Here is an 18,305-nt window from a genome sequence, read left to right on the forward strand (position 1 = left end):
AAAAAAAAGACATACCGTATATGGGATGGGACGGATTCCAGAAACACATAAACAAATATACTACCTTTTTCTTACTATTTTTTAATGTACTTAAATCTAATCATCTTCTTTCCAAACCAAACTGAAAATAAATTGGTACAAAGTTAGATTATGAATGTTAATAACATTTTTTACATTCATAATTACAAATGTAACTCCGCATAATCCAAACCTAATTACAAATTTAATTCTTATACAATTAACCCGCACGTATGTGCGGGTCCAATCCCTAGTGTACTTATATAATAAACCAACTAAAATATGATTTTTAATATTCCTATCCAAATATACGTAGGTATTTAAGAAAAAAAAAACATTTTCGTCTTTGTAGTAAAGAATCTAAAAAGAGTGGGTCCTCCATAATTTTAAAAAAAATCGAGAAATCAAGAGGATGATGAGATTTTCCTATAAGAAGCCAAAGCCATTCACACCATTTCCTCCATCACCAAACAAACAAACACATTCAACAATCTCATTAATAAGTAAAAAATCCTCTCGAGAGACAAAGAATGAGAATGACACTTGTTCACTTGTCTCTCTCCCTCTTCTCATGTCTCCTCCTTGTCCTTTCTCCGACCTTCATTGCCTCCACTCCGGTCTCCGACCCTGACTTCGTTGTTCAGGAAGTTAACGAGTGAGTAAAAATCTTTAATCCCCTATAGTAGTTTGTACCACATTTTAACATTATTGTTGTGTAATAATATATGTTTTGTAGGAAGATTAATGCGTCTAGGAGGAATCTAGGCGTGCTCTCATGTGGGACCGGAAATCCAATAGACGACTGTTGGAGATGCGACCCGAAATGGGAGAAAAACAGACAACGGCTAGCCGATTGCGCTATTGGTTTTGGCAAACACGCAATCGGCGGCCGTGACGGCAAAATCTACGTGGTGACGGATTCGAGCGACAAAGACGCGGTCAACCCTAAACCCGGAACTCTAAGACACGCCGTGATCCAGGACGAGCCGCTTTGGATCATCTTTGCTCGTGACATGGTCATAAAGCTAAAAGAAGAGCTGATAATGAACTCTTTCAAGACCATAGACGGACGTGGAGTGAACGTCCATATCGCTGGTGGCGCGTGCATCACGGTTCAGTACGTGACCAACATCATCATCCACGGTATCAACATCCACGACTGTAAAAGAAAGGGTAATGCTTACGTTAGAGACTCTCCGTCGCATTATGGGTGGAGGACGGCCTCCGACGGTGACGCCGTCTCGATTTTTGGTGGCTCACACGTGTGGGTAGACCACTGCTCGTTGTCGAACTGCGCTGACGGTTTGATCGACGCCATTCATGGATCAACGGCCATTACGATCTCTAACAACTACTTGACGCACCACAATAAAGTTATGCTTTTGGGACACAGTGATTCGTACACGAGAGACAAGAACATGCAAGTCACCATTGCCTTTAATCACTTTGGTGAAGGTCTTGTTCAGAGGATGCCAAGGTAAATTAACTTAAATAATATAGTTTTTAATTTGCTAAACAAGTTTCTTTAATTTTTTTGAAATTGTTTTAAAACTAAGCCGGTGTGATTTTGGCAGATGTAGACATGGATATTTTCATGTGGTGAATAATGATTATACACATTGGCAAATGTATGCAATTGGTGGGAGTGCAGCCCCAACGATTAATAGTCAAGGCAATAGGTTTCTTGCTCCCAACGATCATGTCTTTAAAGAGGTAATTAAGAAAGCCAATTATATATATTTTTTTAGTCAATTGAGAATATTCAATTTAATCTTACCCAAAAAAAAAAAACTTATAGGTGACTAAGTACGAAGATGCACCACAAAGCAAGTGGAAGAAATGGAATTGGAGATCAGAAGGTGATTTGTTCCTAAACGGTGCGTTTTTCACGGCTTCGGGTGGAAGAGCCTCTTCAAGCTATGCTAAGGCTTCGAGTTTGTCGGCTAGACCGTCCTCAGTAGTAGCTTCAGTCACGAGCAGTGCTGGTGCACTCTTTTGTAAAAAAGGATCTCGATGTTAATCGGATGCATCTTTTTCAAAATTATATATATAATCCATCTAATTAATTAAAAAAAAAAAAAACATAAAGAAGAGGATGCATGTGTCCCTGGTATGTCAATTTTTCATTACCCTTTGGTTTTTTTTTTTTATTATGGGGAGGGTTAAAGTTATAAGATGATGGATATGATGTGTATACTAAAGTTATGTGTGGATTCCCTTTGGACCAATGGGTTTCTTTTAAACTTTTTTGGAGTAGGGACCAATGTTTTATGTTGTGGTGGGGGGATATGTATGTACAATTGGTAAGCGATTATTGTTGATTTTCTTATATTGTAACAAATTGAATCAACATCTTAAATTATCAAAAATCTTTGTGTTAAAACTAATTTCGATGTATAAATAGTAATATGTTGTGGCATAGTAGGGAATATATTATCATGGGCAACATTGGTTGCAGTGTAACATGGGGATATCTAAATTTTGGGATGACATTTAATTTGTCTGCAAGATCTGTAATAAGTGTTGGCTTCGTGAGGCTGACAAAACTAAACCAGAATCTCCCACTAATTGGACCAGATCTGGATCTTGCTCTTCTTGCTCTCTTGCGTTCCCAAGACGTGGCCGTTGGACAATTATTGCAATAAATGATGAGAAACCAAAAAAATCCAAACGAGGAGCTGCAGTTTTTTTCAAAGTGACTCAGAATGTTCAATAAATGTGGCTTTCTCTTACAATTAAAATCATGTGACGAATGCACTAAGTACTTCATTTTGAGTGCAATCCTATAACTGTCTCTCATTCTAAGGGTACTAATATTGCTAAATAAACTAATGAGTTATCTTCTCAGCAACTTTGTCGGTGGAGGACTATTTACCCATTTCTGTGTGTGTGTGTGTTTTTTTTTTGTTAATTTGTTGTTGGTTTTGGGATAATTTTGAAAGTTCCGGTACCATGTGGATAGTATCAGTTTTTTTGGAACTAGGAATGGGACACAACCTTCACGTTCATCGTTACGTGTTCCAAGAAGAGTCATGTTTCACTTCAGAAGTATATCTCAATTTCAATTAATCAATATCACCGTGCTAGTTTTGGATCCCCGTCCGATACTGATCTCCATATCACCAAAAAGTTGTATTAAAGGAAAACAATGATTTCATTTGCAAGCAACAATGTCAAGATCTAAACATGATCAAAATTGGTTTTAACCAAACAAACAAAGAAAGCTTAATGAAGCATTCATGACAATTGTCGGCACTAGACAAAAGGTACAGAACGTTATTTGACTTTCATGCATGTAAAAAATTTTACCCGACCCACCAAAATCTTTACTATCAATCAAAACATTACAAACCAAAATGATTCTCAGCCATTAATGTTCAACTTCAACCTCCAACAGTCCTATTCTCTTACTCATTAATGTTGTTCATCTCTTTGAACATGAGGGACCGATCGAAACTCATTCCCTAAATCAATACATTTCAAGTCTTTGAATGTCTGAAATAAAACCGCAATCTCAACAAAATTCAAAACTAGCACACCTAAACCACAGTGAAAATTATATGTGAAAATGTTCTTACAAAAATACATTTGCAAAAAAAGGGAAACAAGCCAAACCATCGAATATGATGGGTGTGTGTTTGGAGAAAGACATCATCAGTATTCAGATGGGGCGGATCGGAAGCATTTTGCTCGTACATCCTTGAAGCATTTTGTGATTTTGTCTATTCCTTTGGGACCAAGAGAGGATCGGAGGAGCCGCAGCTTCACCAGCGGCAATGTTGCCCTTTTGAGCATCGATGCCCGGCCAAACTCATCGAAAGCCAAATCGCTGACAGATTCGTAGTCTAATTAGACTAAACAGAGCTTATATGGAACCTGGGCATTTGTGTCTACGGCCCAATTTTATATTCACTATATATTAGCCCGCCAAACTTTAAATTCTCACTATAAATCTCTTTTTCTTTTAATATTTGAGAAAATTCTTATTATTGTCACAATACAAAATATTTAAACTGAGCCAATGTTTAATTTTGTTGTTAAATTCAAGCCAAGTTTCTTTTAATACTCTCTAGTCTCTACTAATAATATCCAAACCTATCCTGAAACTAAAATGTATTAGACTGATATGGAATTATTTTTTTCATATATAATTTATCTCTAATTTTTTGAACTTTTTTTTATATAAGCTAAAGTAGAGAATTTTGGTCATGTAATAAATGAAGGATATGGCATATACATGACGAAAACAAATGAGTATGACAGCCAAAAACAAGGAAGTAGGTAAAAGTGAAACAATAACATTCCTCTTTTTTGTCAAACAACAATAACATTCCTTAAAACAAGAATTTGCTCTTATTCGTTCTCTTGGTTCTACCAACTACACCCTCTAAGTCTAACTCAATATATACTACATATATCACCTACACTCGTATGTATACACATATATACATTATATGCGGATGTTATGTACATAGATATATATTATCATGCCAAATTATCAATGTATCACCCCAAATCCAACGAGGCAACGAGTGTTGCAGGAGACTATTTTATGAGTGCAATGAGTTAACGTATAATAAAGTAATTTTCTTGTGCTATTTAATATTTTTATGCAAAATCTAAACAATTGTTTGATGAGATAATACAACGTACTTACTATCAAAGTCTTTTAATTAAGATCAATAGATTTGGCATATTGAACAGATTTAGTATGAGCCAATGATATGTTTCTTTCTTCTATTTCTTAGGTAAAGTACTATTCAAATTGAAACATAAGTTCTCCTACAAGTGAAACAAGTGGTGACTGTCGGCGTTGACATTGTAAATATTTATTTGAATTTTTGTTTGAAAAATATTTTTGGTTATATGTCACGGTAAAACATTTATATATCTATAATTATTTGATATTTTATTTTTATTATATATAATAATAAAAAACTCTTAAACTAGTTCCCGATTAATCCTTGATTTAAATCTGATTTTCTGATTAATTGCTAGACCCTCCTTCACCGCCCGACTAACGCCTAATGATTTTTAAAACAGGGGTTATATCTAGATGATGAAAAAACTAGAAAGTAGATCCAAATGAAAAACGAGTATTAGAAAACGAGACAAAATGAAAAAACTAGAAAATAGATCGAGATGAAAAACGAGTATTAGAAAACGAGACAAACAATGATGATGATGAAAAAACTAGAAAAATTACCTTTAGTATTGCAGATCCGTGGGTTCAAAATGAAGGCACGACGGCAATGATGAACTACAACGTGAGGGAATCTATGTGCGTGAAACACATAATTAACAGAATATGTATTTGTAGCTTGACTATCACATTGGAGATCAATCGGGTGTGAGTGATTGTGTGTTTTTATCCATTAAGGTAAAGCAGTATTTATACTAAGCTAGTTACATATACTTGATAGGATTAAATCTAGATAAAGCAGTATTGACATATATCTTTATTTTAATATATATTCTCACACTAAACCAGTTCAATTGTGCTACATATTATTTTTTTGAATCTCAAATAATCTCACACTTAATCAATTTAGTTGTACTAAATTAACTTTCTTCCACTTTTTTGATTTTTATATGAAAAATCTAATAAAATTGTTTGATGAAATAATGTAAATTTAGGATAAGTAGATCTAGCATATTGTACATATTTAGTGTGAGGCGCTGAGCTTTTTTTCTTTGTCTTATTCGCAAATGCATATACATGCTAAAATGGATGTTAACTATATGATATGTAGCTATAAATGTGAATTAGATAATGAACGAAGAGATCTTCATTTCTATATATCAAAGAATATGTAGAAGAGATGGGTGAATTATATAGTAAATAAATTAATGGTATTTGTATTTATCGGATAGGTGGCAAATAATGTTAAGTACTAGACACTATATGAATGATATATATATAATTAAGTAAAATACATAGAATTTATTTAAAATTATACTTCCTTAAGCCTCTTTCTGAAGACTTCAGGTTTATAATCTCGTTGACTTGAGAAGAGAATTAATAATAATAGTTTTTTCATCATATATCTCAAAATAATAGGAGATTGATGAAATCTTATAAAAATCTATAAAACAAAATTCAAGAGTAGGCTAATAGGGCTAAAACGTAAATGTAATTGTTTAAGGGAGTGAGCTTTTACTGTTTTTATTCGGCTAACTAGACCAATATCACTCCAGATGTCTACGATGTTTTTACGTGAGAAGGGGTGTAGTTTTTACAAGAGCACTATACTTCTATTGGAACATAAACAATACGAAATCTTATATAATATGAGAAGGTTTTCTCCTAACATTACATAACATGATGACATTTGGCAGCATATATTTTTAACACATGTCTTCACTTCTCAATTATTAAATTTTTTTAATTCATTTTTTCTCAAATTACATACTTTATTTTCTATATTCACTAAATTTAAATGATATTTCTGTACAAAAAAATATATTGACATTTATATATGCAATGTCCTTTTAGTAATTATATATAGTCATATAGATATCATTTATCAACATAAAAATATAATTTCGCATAGGTATCATATATCAATATTTTATATAATTACCATAACATTATTACTTTACAAATAAGAAAGAATTAAATATTAATATCATAATTTTGGACAAAATAAATTTCTAATAATTAAAGATTTAAATATTAATATCATAATTTTGGAACAATATAATGTGATGGTTATTAAACTCTTTACTAATTTCAAGCTATAAAAATATTATAATATTATATTAATTATTTAAAAAAATCAAATCAATTTATTTTAAAATAATTTAAAGCTATAAAAATAAAAATATGATATTTTATTTTTCTTTAATAGTAATCATTAACACAATTTATTGCATATTAATTCTTTAAAATGTAACTCCCATGATGTTTGAAAAAAAAAAAACAAATCTTTCATCATATGAATATACTTTAATGTATTAACTGCAATACAATTTGTCTTTTACAAAAAAAAAAAGAAACAAAAAAACACAAACAAAACCTATGGTATTTTTATTCTTTGAAATGTAACCATAACTCCCATAATGTTTGACCAAAAATAAAAACTGAATAACCTCTGATACTACTACAAATTTATACGTAAATAGCTAGACAAAGTCTTCATCAAACATCATATCTACCTCTCTCATAATTTTCTACATTTTGTAATATCTAACTTTTTCTTGATGTGACATTTGTAGATTTTGAAATAAATAAGTTTAGCCAAAATTTTGGAGCATATATAGAAGTGAACATGTGAAATGTGGTTAATCATTAGAAAGATTTAGGTGAAGAAGATCTTAGGCACATAACACATTCTCACTTGTAAATGTTGGTAAATGTTGTTTTAAATGCCTACTTTTGTATATCAATATTGTAATTTGTTTCTCTTTTGATCCATTTGATAAATTTTTAATATAAGATTTTTAGTTTTAGATCATAATTCATAAACCCTAATAGATTTTATATCTTAGTCACAATATTTATGCTACTTATTACCCATGCTATATTTTATACAAGTGTGTGTATGTATTACCCATGAAAATGAGTTTAAACAAATATTAACTGTTTCGAATACTGTTACTTTAAATTTGTTCCTTAACGTCACGATTGTATTTATATGTATTGATTAACTTTCTTTCTGATAACCATTTCCATGGTCCTTTATTTTATTTATAGGTTATGATTTCTGATGAGAAAGCTTTTGCTATGGTTTATGGCTTAGGGTCGAGGAAGATTTGGACGTCTAAGTGATATATATCTCATGATATGGGTTTCCAAAGCCATATGATTCTTCCAAATTCAGTTTTTATTTTTATTTTCTTACACAATTTAGTCTTATTTATTTTCTTAAAATATAATTAACATCTGCTTTCTTTTCACAACATTATTGTTTGGGTTATACTATTTATGCACTTATTTTCTCTTCTCATATGTTCCGCTATTTTTTCTAGCCATGATCGATTGTTCATGATGTGATGATAGTTCTTACCCGCAAGCAGAGCAAGACAATGGGATTTGACCATGTGTGCAAGTCGAAAGATCCAAAGATTACCCTAAGCTAATCCCAATTGCATTCTAGAAAGAGACAATATCTTGGAGAAGTAGGAAAATTTTATTTATCTTTTCTTACATCCATCACATGATTTTAGAAATAAAAACATAGAAGGAAAAAAAATTATCTGGTAAACAATTATTTTATGTTCTCTTAGGTTATGCAGTTTAACACTTAAAAAAGTAACTCGATAATATGATGGTATGTTTTTATTCTTTTTCGTTGGTCATTTTGAGTATAATACAACATATATACAAATACATTATTTTTAAACAGAAAAGTAACACAAAAAGCGATTTTTATTTCATATAATAATATATCAATATATATTAATAATAATAACAATTTTTTACTCAATTCTATACTAAAATTCAGTTGCATTTAGTATATTCAATAGATATAAAGTACGTTATAAAAATATAGAAATATCTAACAGAGAACTTTCTTTTTCAAATGCAATTAATCAAGAAACACAAAGAAGTCTACTTCTAGAACACAAATGCATTTGAAGTCATTTGTATAATTCATTAAGATTAAAATATTTTATTGCTAAAACATTCAAATTGTAACAATAAAACTTTTAAGCATGTGTGAAGCATGCTGGTAATATATAAATATCACAATTATTTATGTTATCTTTAGTTATCTAATTAATGAAATTAATTACACAGAGAATGAAAGACGAGCATGAGTTTCGGCTCAAGAAGAGGTTATTCAAGAAATTCAAGCTACTGTCTTGCTCTTCTTGGAGGTGTCTGATTTTAGAAAATATTAATGTTTTATAGATTATGTTAAAAGCGGACAAACTAACAACATAGAAAATGTTTGTATGTCTTGATTGTGTATCAAAAAATAAAGAGCTCTATATTATGGGATACAGACTAATCTTATATTTTAAAGTAACCTTTCATATCAACAAAAAAATTCAGTTTAATGCTTAACTAACTAATAGTTATAAAGTTATCTCGCGCGAGTCTACTTCTAGTTATCTATATATAACACATTACTTAGAAAACCAATAGGCACATTATTAGATAGTTTGCATTTGAGATGGAGAGACACGACAAATCGGCCCATGAACTTTTGCGGTGACAATGGGGAACACAACAATCTGAGCTATTGAACCCAAATACTCCCTCTGTCTCACAAAGATTGAAGTTTTAGAGAAATTTCTTTGTCTCCCAAAGATTGATGTTTTGAATATTTTTAATAATTTTTGTTTTAATGATTACTGATGTTGTAGAGTGTATGGAGTGTAAAAATGGGAAAGTGGAAAAGTGAAAATAATAAATTATAAATTAATCATATATTCCTTCTGTCTTAATATGTGTGTAAAATACTAAACTTCAATCTTTGTGAGACAGAGGAAGTACAAGTTACCCAATTAATCTGAAATTGTGTTCTATTTATAAATTCTAATTTTTATTTCTATAGTAATGTTAACTTTACCATTTTTTAATTCATTTTTCTCTTATACTATTTTCTTCTTAACCGGCAAATAAAATCCTTAACCGCTTTATCTACTGGTCATCAAATCAGTCCACTGCAATGAAATCCTCCACAAGGGCCAAACTGTAAAATTTCTCGGACTAGTGAGCATCACCCTCAGATTAAAGAACCTAGACTTGTTGCGTTGGTAAGAAAAAAACTCAAAATTGGGAAATAATAATTACAAAACTCTGCAGAATAAAAACAAAACCCAAAAATTCCACTTTTTGCTCTCTCCCTCCCCCTCTGCACCAAATAAAGAGCTAGCAGAGAGAGACAGAGACGAAATAGTACGATCACTGAAGCAGAAGAAGATCAAACGTCCCATAGTCACCGGCAAAACAACCTCGATCTCTCTCTCTTCAAAACAAACCATGTCAGTAACCGGACCGTTCAGTCACCCAACAAACCTTAACCCAACAGCTCCGGAGTTCTTACCGGCGACAAACCTAAACCCAAACCCAATCCCTTTCTTTATTCCGACAAGAATCTACTTCCCTCTTCCTCCTCCTCCGCCGCCGCCACCGTCTTACCCTTCTTTTTTCCATCTCCCTCCACCTCATCTTCTCCCACCAACTTCAGTAGCACCAACCAGAGCCCTGATGCTATTACCAGTACCTGGCAACGTCACCGAGTCATCTATAAGACAAGACATGGAATTGTTCGGGGAAGTCCGTGGTGTCCAAATGGAGAGAGCAGACGAAGGAATCGTCACCGTCCATTTCTACAATCTGAGAACCTCGCAGATAGCTTTCAATGAGATACGTTACCGTCACATGCAACATCAACTCCACTTCACGGCGGCGCGTGGACTAGTCTTTAATCAACCGGTTTGGGCTCATTTCGTGTTTCCTCAACTCAATGCTGTTCCCGATGGAAACAATCAAGGCACGCTCGTGGTTATGAACTTAGAACCCACCGTCTCTTCCACTACCCTCCGTCACATTTTTCAAGCTTATGGTAAACGTTTTTAACAAAAACCACAATTATTTTTATGTAAAGTTTCACACTTTATGTTAATTTTGTAAAAATCACATTGTAGGAGAAGTGAAGCAAGTTAGAGAGACACCGTACAAGAGAGAACAGAGATTTGTTGAGTTCTTTGACGTTAGAGACGCCGCAAGAGCTCTCCGTGAGATGGACGGTAAACATATCTCCGGTAAACCAATGTTTATCCAGTTTAGCCGTCCCGGTGGTTTAACTAAAAAGCTCTTCCTCGCTTCACGCTTTCATAAAAACTTCACCTTTGATAACAACCACTATCATCCAGCGCCACCACCACCGATGGTGAAGTCTAACAACCAAATGTGCGAGCAAAAACAGAGGAACAATAACAATAAGAAGAAGAAGAAGCAAAAGAAGCATATGAAGAAGAGTTTTTGTGATCCTCGTTTCGTTATAATGGAAAACACTATCGCCGCCGGCGAGGTCAGAGACAGAAGAACCACCGTGATGATCAAGAACATCCCAAACAAGTACACGTAAGTCAAAAAAAAAGCATGCATCTTTTTTCATTAAAACTTGTGATGGTGATAGGCATGTGCTTGATGGTAACGTCCTAAAACGAGGAAATGCTTTGTTTCTTCTTATTGGGGTTGACAAAAAGTCAACAAGACCCAATGGATATTAGTAAATGAGAAGCTCATTTGTATATCATATGTTACTATTTTGTATATGTTCTGGTCCCTAGGAGATTAACAAATATCGACTAGTCAATTTTATAGTATTGTTTCCATTTACAGTCAGAAGCTGTTTTTGAAAATGTTGGACACACATTGTAACGACTGTAACCAAAAGGTAATCAAAGAAGGGAACAAAACTCCTATGTCTTCTTATGACTTTGTCTACCTCCCTATTGATTTCAGGTAATGTGTGGTTATATACATCACTCTTTTCTTTCTCCTACCACTTTTGTTTGACTAAAGAGTAAATTAGTGATTAATAATTAAATTTTGGTGTTTTGTATTTAGCAACAAATGCAATGTGGGATATGGGTTTGTGAACATGACATCACCGGAAGCAGTGTTGAGACTTTACAAGACCTTTCACAATCAACATTGGGGAGTTTTCAACACTAGAAAGATCTGTGAGGTCACTTATGCTCGAATCCAGGTATTAATTTGAAAAAAAATAAAAAAACAATAAAGATTCAATCTTTGATCTCTTGTTTTGTAAGCTGTTTTGTTTTTGTGTTTAAAAAAAAGGGTCTTGAGTCGTTAAAGGAACATTTCAAGAATGCAAGACTACCAGGAGTAGAGATGGAGCATAACAAGTACATGCCGGTTCTATTCTCTCCGCCACGTGACGGGGGTTTGCTGACGGAACCTATGGTCATCGTTGACGAGACCGGTTTGTGTCCGACAAGGAGAAGGTAGGAAGTGATGGTTGTTGTTGTCTTGGTGAGAGAATCGAAAGCGGCGGCGTTTGAGATGACGTAAGGGGCGAAAAAAAAAAAATACAAACAGTAGATGAAAATTTAATGATGGTTTCGGCTTTTAGGCGGCGATCTATATGTGTAGCTCTGTGTTCAATGTCTTATCATCATCATGTTCTTCGTCCTCTCACTCTTTCTCTTCATCTTTTGTTTTTAGGTTTTTTGTTTGGATGTGTAAAACATATTTTGGTTTGTATTGAAATGTTTGGCAACCTTTTCTTTTGTATTAGAAAACAAAATTAACGTTGTACAAATGTGTAGGAACCTTTTTTGTCCTCAAAATATAATGGTTGTACGTTCACTTTGTTTTGTAGGGGGTTGCATTTTGTTTTATTGTTACCATGTCTTAAGTACTATGGTTAACCAGTTTAATCATATAGTTTAAGATCTAGTTTGTAAAAACATAATATTTTTTGTAAATAGAATGTATTTAATTATATGCACATTGATATTGATAAATGATACATATATCAAAGACACGTACTGTCATCTAAGCTTTTTTTTAAGCCTTTCTTGTCACTTTAATGACTACTATTATGGTTTGAAATCTCTAATCACTAGCTAGTGCTATTATAGGTTTTAATCATTTTTTTTTTTTGTTAAAATTTGGGTTGCTTGTTCAATTTTAATTAGTTAGTGCATGTTGACTATTACAGATTCTTGGGAATGATTAAATTTCAAACAAGTACTTGTACTTACAATTTCATAATCCTTGCCGGTTTTGCTTCACGATTTCCACAACACTTCTTAATTCTGAAATTTGCTTGTCATTTTTATCACTCTTTTTAAAGAGTTAGCGTTCTCCAATATTTTATGTAGTGTTTATGACTTGAACATGCAACTTCGAAACTTCTAAAGCATACAATTTAATTCAACTCTGCCTTAGAACCACCAAAACGTTTTAAGAATTCACTACAAAAAAAATGTTTATTCATAGCACAAGATAATAGCACTAATTTTACAACTGCTATTAAAGATGGTATCCGGATTTTCATAACTTTATTATAACATTTTTGAAATGCTAAGCCCTATAATAGCAGTAGGGCTGGGCAAAATAACCGATAACCAAATAACCGACCGAAACCGAACCGAAAAAAACCAAACCGAACCGAACCGAAATTTTTCAAATACCCGAATGGTTAGTAAAAATCTATATCCAAACTAACCGAAACCGAACCGAACCGAACCGACAATTAAATGGTTAACCGAAATATCCGAAAACCTAGAAGATATCAAATATTATATACTTAATATTATGCAAAACTATAAAATAAACTTAAAATATAAATTATTTCTAAATTTAAAACAATTAAATATTTTAAATAATCAATATATGTAAATGTTATTATTTTGAATTTACAAAGTTAAATACTATTTTGTAAAATTGAATCCATATTTTTCCCTTTTTTGTATTTTTGTTATTGTATATTTGGTTAATTTTGGTTATATTCGGTTAGTTTTGGTTATATTTGGTTTATTTGGTTAATGTTAATATAATTTATGTTAGTTATGGTTATTTATTTAAATAACCAAACCGAAACCGAACCGAAAGAAACCGAACCGAACCGAACCGAAATTTCAAAAATATCCAAATGGTTACTATATTACTATATCCAAAATAACCGAAACCGAATACAACCGAACCGAAACCGAATGGTTAACCGAATGCCCAGGCCTAAATAGCAGGAAGAAAAGCTAAAACCGCTTAGTACCGCTAATAATTAGCGAAATTTTTTCCCAACCCGCCAACACTTAGCCAAATTTTTTGTTTTTGACATTTTTATTTTAAAATAAAACAATATTTATGAGAAAACCAACAACATAAAAAAAGAAAATAATTCAATTCTCTCGCCATCCTTCTCTTAACTCTTTCCCAAAAACCCTAGCTGCGTTTTTGCCTTCACCACCATTTCAATGGCAACATCATCAGCTCTCTCTTCACTCTCTTCTCTACTGGATCTGGCGTCGCCAAGAAGGTGAAATCGAGAAGCAGTAAAGTCGAACGTGTTGGGGCCAGATCTCCGGTTTACTTAGCCGCCGTTCTGGAATACCTCGCCGCCGAGGTAATAATCCCCTCGCTCTTAGTTCTATCAATCATCAGTTTCGTATACCCCTAATTTTTAACCGGTTTGTTGTTTTGGAAATTGGATCTGTCACTTTCAGCTTGTAGTGAGAAACGACGAGGAGCCGAGCAAGTTGTTTGGTGAATGTGATGATTGCAAAGGTCTGATTTTAGCATAATTTTGTTCATAGGAAGTTCAAAGTTCACAGACATGTGTACGTTCTAGCTTATGGAGAAAGTATTGTTAAAAAATATTAGGGGTGTTTTTAGAGTTCTCTGTGCACACAAGCTGTTCGACGAATTGACTGAGACAGAAACCAAGAGAATGAATTCTTATTAATTTTTGTTTTGTTTGGTTTTGTAGTGAGGATTCAGGTTTACAAACTGAGGTTGAACTCACTAGTCCGCCGTAAATATTCCATTCTGATTTCGTTTTGCTTCTCTTACAATTTCAGACGGAGACGGTCGTGTTTCTGGTAACGATGCTACAAAGTTATTCGCCATGTCAAAGCTTTCTCGCCAAGAACTCAAACAGGTTTATTATTACTCATACGATTAATTTTTTAAGATTTCATGAATCGATGAGACTAGGGTTGATTGAGAGAATTGGTTGCTATTTTGTATTTGAAGGTTTGGGTTTTTGCGGAATCAAAGCGACATGGAATTCTTGGTTTGGTGGATTTCATCATTGCGATGAAGGTATGATGATTGTGTGAGATTCATTTATCTTACTGAGTCAATTTGAAGTCTAAAGTTATTACTTATTTGACTGTTCTGTTGGTCTCAGCTCGTCTCATTGGCACAAGATCTTCTGAAAGGTTCTGGTAAGTTGCTAGTTACATCTTGAAATTTTATGAATAAAGAGGTTCTGAAGGTCTGAAGACAGTGTGGTCTTTTTAGATATAGCAATTAGGTTGGATTTCTAATCAGAAATTCTTTTGGTTCTAGTTGACATGAAGAGTGTTGAACTTCCAGTGTTAGAACTTGGAAGAACTGGAAAACGTGGTATCTGTAAGACTCTTTCTTAAGACTTTACAAGCATTTTTGCAATAGGTTTCAAATGGGTTCGTTTCTTTTTACTAGTTTCAACAGTGAGCTTAATTGTTCTTTGTACCTTTTTTCCAACTTGGCAGAACCTTAAGGTATTGTGGATTGCAAGGATCAGTTCCTGCTTTGACAAGGATACAAGCACAAGAAGCCTCACTTGGGAAACGAATGGAAGAAGCCTTTTTTGCTGGTTCATTTCAGCCAAAACCATTTTTTCTTAATTGTGTAAGAGTTACTTCTTGTAGTTTTCTTGATCAGTGTTCTTTGTTTTTGTTATCTTTTGTACTTGGGGTTGTAATGAATATGAGGTTATGTAATATGTGTTTTGTTAATGTAATATTAATTGTAAGTATTTTTATAATTTTTCAAATTTAAGAATTATATGTAAATCCAATTAAATAAATTTGTAAAACAAAAGTAAAATATAAAAAAATTTAAATCAAATTAAATATTTATATAGAGAAATTATATTGTTATGACAGTTTATAAAATAGCATTAATCATGTGTTATAGAAACGTATATAAAAACATTCAATTAACGCTACAATAGAATGATTTGCAATAGCGTACAAAAAAGTGCTATTGTATGAGGTGACCCTATTATAAAAGTGCTATTGTATGAGGTGACCCTATTATAGCTGGGGCAGAGATAGCATTTGATAATTCGCTATCAGTAACATATAATAGCATTTCTCTAAAGCTAACAAAGATCATATTTCTTGTAGTGGAATTAAGGCCTTACCAAAATTATGAACTCATAGACTGCAAGCACAAAATAATTCTAGAATCATATATATATATGCCTTCGACTCATTACGTTTTTACAGTCATATCGGCAAAATATATAATTAATTATGGACGTTTATATAATGTTAGCTTAAATATGTATAAGCTACGAAAGAAGATTTATATTTTGTTGCACAGTTCAGATATTGGATTACTACTACAGCAAAAATGAGGTAACTATCAAAGAGGTCGTATCCTAGTGATTGTATTTTAAAAATGAACTTCACTTAGGTATATGTTTGAATTTTCATGAGAAAATAGTAAAATACTAATCAATTTACATGTTCTAGTAGCCCAACACACAAATATGTGAGAGCCAAAACTCCAAATTTCGCAGTTATAAAAAAGTAAAAACCTAACGATAAAATCATTATTATCAAGTGAAAAAGAAGGAATTTAATACATTAATAGATTAAGCATTGTAGGTATGCATTAAATATAATAAAGTATAATTGATTAATATTGAGTACAATAGTTGATGTTTTTTATTTGTTTCTCAATTCCAAGCATAGTTTGGAAGACTAAGGAGGAGAAGCCACCATCTCATGTAATGGGTTGGGACCGGTAGGAACTATTCTCTTAATTTGAAACAAAGGAGGAAGATGAGGTTGCGCCTTGATTTGTTTTAGATCAGTTCCGGTTGGAACTTCGTCTCTCATGACTCTAAACAAAGAAGGATTTTGACGAGCCATTGAAGATGTTAACAAGATACATATTAAGGTTATTAGTAACATCTCATTTCTCTTCAACACCTTCATTTTTATCTCTCTTTTTTTTTCACTTATTTTTTAAAGTTTATTTTTTCTTTTACTTTATATAGTGATTTTTATGGTATTAGTAAAACAAAATTAGTCTATCATTTTCTACGTTGTATATTATAACCTAATAGGCTATAATATTTTTCTATATTTGAATATTTTGTTACCCAATTCAAAGTATTTTTTTTCCATGTGTTAGAAAATATAGGTAACTAATTTTTTGAGAGAGGAAAAAAATCAAAACTGCCCTCAAACAAAATACAAAGATACAACAGTTATTGTTATTTGTAAAAAACATAGCATTTAATTAAAAAATCATATCATACTGAAAAAGGCATATCATTTGGAGAAACAATGTGTTTTTAACATTAAAAGTTATGTTTTTGGAAGAAATCATATATAATTTTAATAAATAAATAACATATATTACACAATGTGTTAAAGAGAGAGATTTTATGCTATCACGTGTTTTGTGACCATGTGTTAGAAAATATAGATAACTACTTTTTTTTTAGAAAGGAAAAAAATCAAAACTGCCCTCGAACAAAATACAAAAATACCAAAACTTATTGTTACTTATGAAAAACATAGCATTTAATTAAAAATTTTCATATCATACTGAAAAAGGCATATCATTTGGAGAAACAATGTGTTTTTAACATTAAAAGTTATGTTTTCGGAAGAAATCACATGTAATCTTAATAAATAAATAACATGTAATATAAGAAAACAACGTGTTAAACAGAGAGATCTTCTGCTATCATATGTAATGTTGAGAAAGTAGCGTGTTACAAATGAAAATGACATGTATAAAAAAAACACAGACGATAGAGATTCTAAGAGAAATTGAAATCTAACAAATTGAAGAAAGAGAATATTAGGATGTGAGTGGTTGCAGCGATTGGGACGGACAAATCCGTCTGCAGATTAGACCGTCTTTTATTTACTATTCATCTAGCGTTGTTTGCAGCGGTGCAATGCAAAGAATCATGTAAATTTGGAGTTTTGGCTCTGCAGTGATTGTATTTTAAAAATGAACTTCACTTGGGTACGTTTGAATTTTCATGAGAAAATAGGAAAATACTAATCAATTTACATGTTCTAGTAGCCCAACACACGGAGATGTGAGAGCCAAAACTCCAAATTTCGCAGTTATAAAAAAGTAAAAACCTAACGATCAAATCATTATTATCAAGTAAAAAAAGGAGAAATTTAATACATTAATAGATTAAGCATCGTAGGTCTGCATTAAATATGATAAAGTATAATTGATTAATATTGAGTACAATAGTTGATGCTTTTTTATTTATTTCTCAATTCCAAGCATAGTTTGGAAGACTAATGAGGAGAAGCCACCATCTCATGTAATGGGTTGGGACCAGTGGGAACTATTCTCTTAATTTGAAACAAAGGAGGAAGATGAGGTTGCGCCTTGATTTGTTTTAGATCGGTTCCGGTTGGAACTTCGTCTCTCATGACTCTAAACAAAGAAGGATTTTGACGAGCCATTGAAGATGTTAACAAGATACATATTAAGGTTATTAGTAACATCTCATCTCTCTTCAACACCTTCATTTTTGTCTCTTTTTTTGTTGTTGTTTTTCACTTACTTTTTAAAGTTTATTTTTTCTTTTACTTTA

The 18,305-nt window shown here is 32.3% G+C and overlaps 3 protein-coding genes and 2 long non-coding RNA genes across 6 annotated transcripts; 3 read left to right on the forward strand and 2 right to left on the reverse strand.

Moving 5' to 3' along the window:
• The first annotated feature begins 416 nt into the window (after window positions 1-416).
• On the forward strand, window positions 417-2,387 carry LOC104787793 (Pectate lyase family protein). The gene is made up of 4 exons (XM_010513431.3): window positions 417-673; window positions 755-1,495; window positions 1,593-1,731; window positions 1,817-2,387. The coding sequence occupies exons 1-4, from the start codon at window positions 549-551 to the stop codon at window positions 2,036-2,038; spliced, it is 1,227 nt and encodes a 408-aa protein (XP_010511733.1). The 5' UTR covers window positions 417-548; the 3' UTR covers window positions 2,039-2,387.
• A 1,145-nt stretch (window positions 2,388-3,532) lies between these two features.
• Window positions 3,533-6,250, reverse strand: LOC147944769 (uncharacterized). Its single transcript, XR_015598101.1, has 2 exons — window positions 5,225-6,250; window positions 3,533-3,847 (listed from the first exon to the last, which is right to left on the reverse strand). It is a non-coding gene; the product is annotated as an uncharacterized LOC147944769 (long non-coding RNA).
• A 3,611-nt stretch (window positions 6,251-9,861) lies between these two features.
• On the forward strand, window positions 9,862-12,013 carry LOC104787794 (protein terminal ear1 homolog). Its single transcript, XM_010513433.3, is given in 6 exon segments — window positions 9,862-10,538; window positions 10,621-11,059; window positions 11,321-11,443; window positions 11,549-11,690; window positions 11,783-11,918; window positions 11,921-12,013. Coding segments are annotated over 6 exon segments (1,512 nt in total). The 5' UTR covers window positions 9,862-9,952; the 3' UTR covers window positions 12,007-12,013.
• Window positions 12,014-13,722: 1,709 nt separating this feature from the next.
• On the forward strand, window positions 13,723-15,473 carry LOC104789679 (uncharacterized). 2 transcript variants are annotated; one of them, XR_002037867.2, is made up of 7 exons: window positions 13,723-14,075; window positions 14,176-14,236; window positions 14,530-14,609; window positions 14,705-14,773; window positions 14,862-14,898; window positions 15,023-15,085; window positions 15,208-15,473. It is a non-coding gene; the product is annotated as an uncharacterized LOC104789679 (long non-coding RNA). The 2 variants fall into 2 exon arrangements; XR_002037868.2 differs by having other exon boundaries at window positions 13,863-14,075; window positions 14,439-14,609.
• A 2,505-nt stretch (window positions 15,474-17,978) lies between these two features.
• Window positions 17,979-18,257, reverse strand: CLE8 (CLAVATA3/ESR-RELATED 8). The gene is given in 2 exon segments (XM_010513434.2): window positions 17,979-18,006; window positions 18,008-18,257. Coding segments are annotated over 2 exon segments (261 nt in total). The 5' UTR covers window positions 18,241-18,257.
• Between the last annotated feature and the right edge of the window lie 48 nt (window positions 18,258-18,305).

The sequence above is a fragment of the Camelina sativa genome, chromosome 5 (assembly GCF_030686135.1).
Source record: "Camelina sativa cultivar CO46 ecotype springtype chromosome 5, ASM3068613v1".
Lineage (NCBI taxonomy): Eukaryota > Viridiplantae > Streptophyta > Magnoliopsida > Brassicales > Brassicaceae > Camelina > Camelina sativa.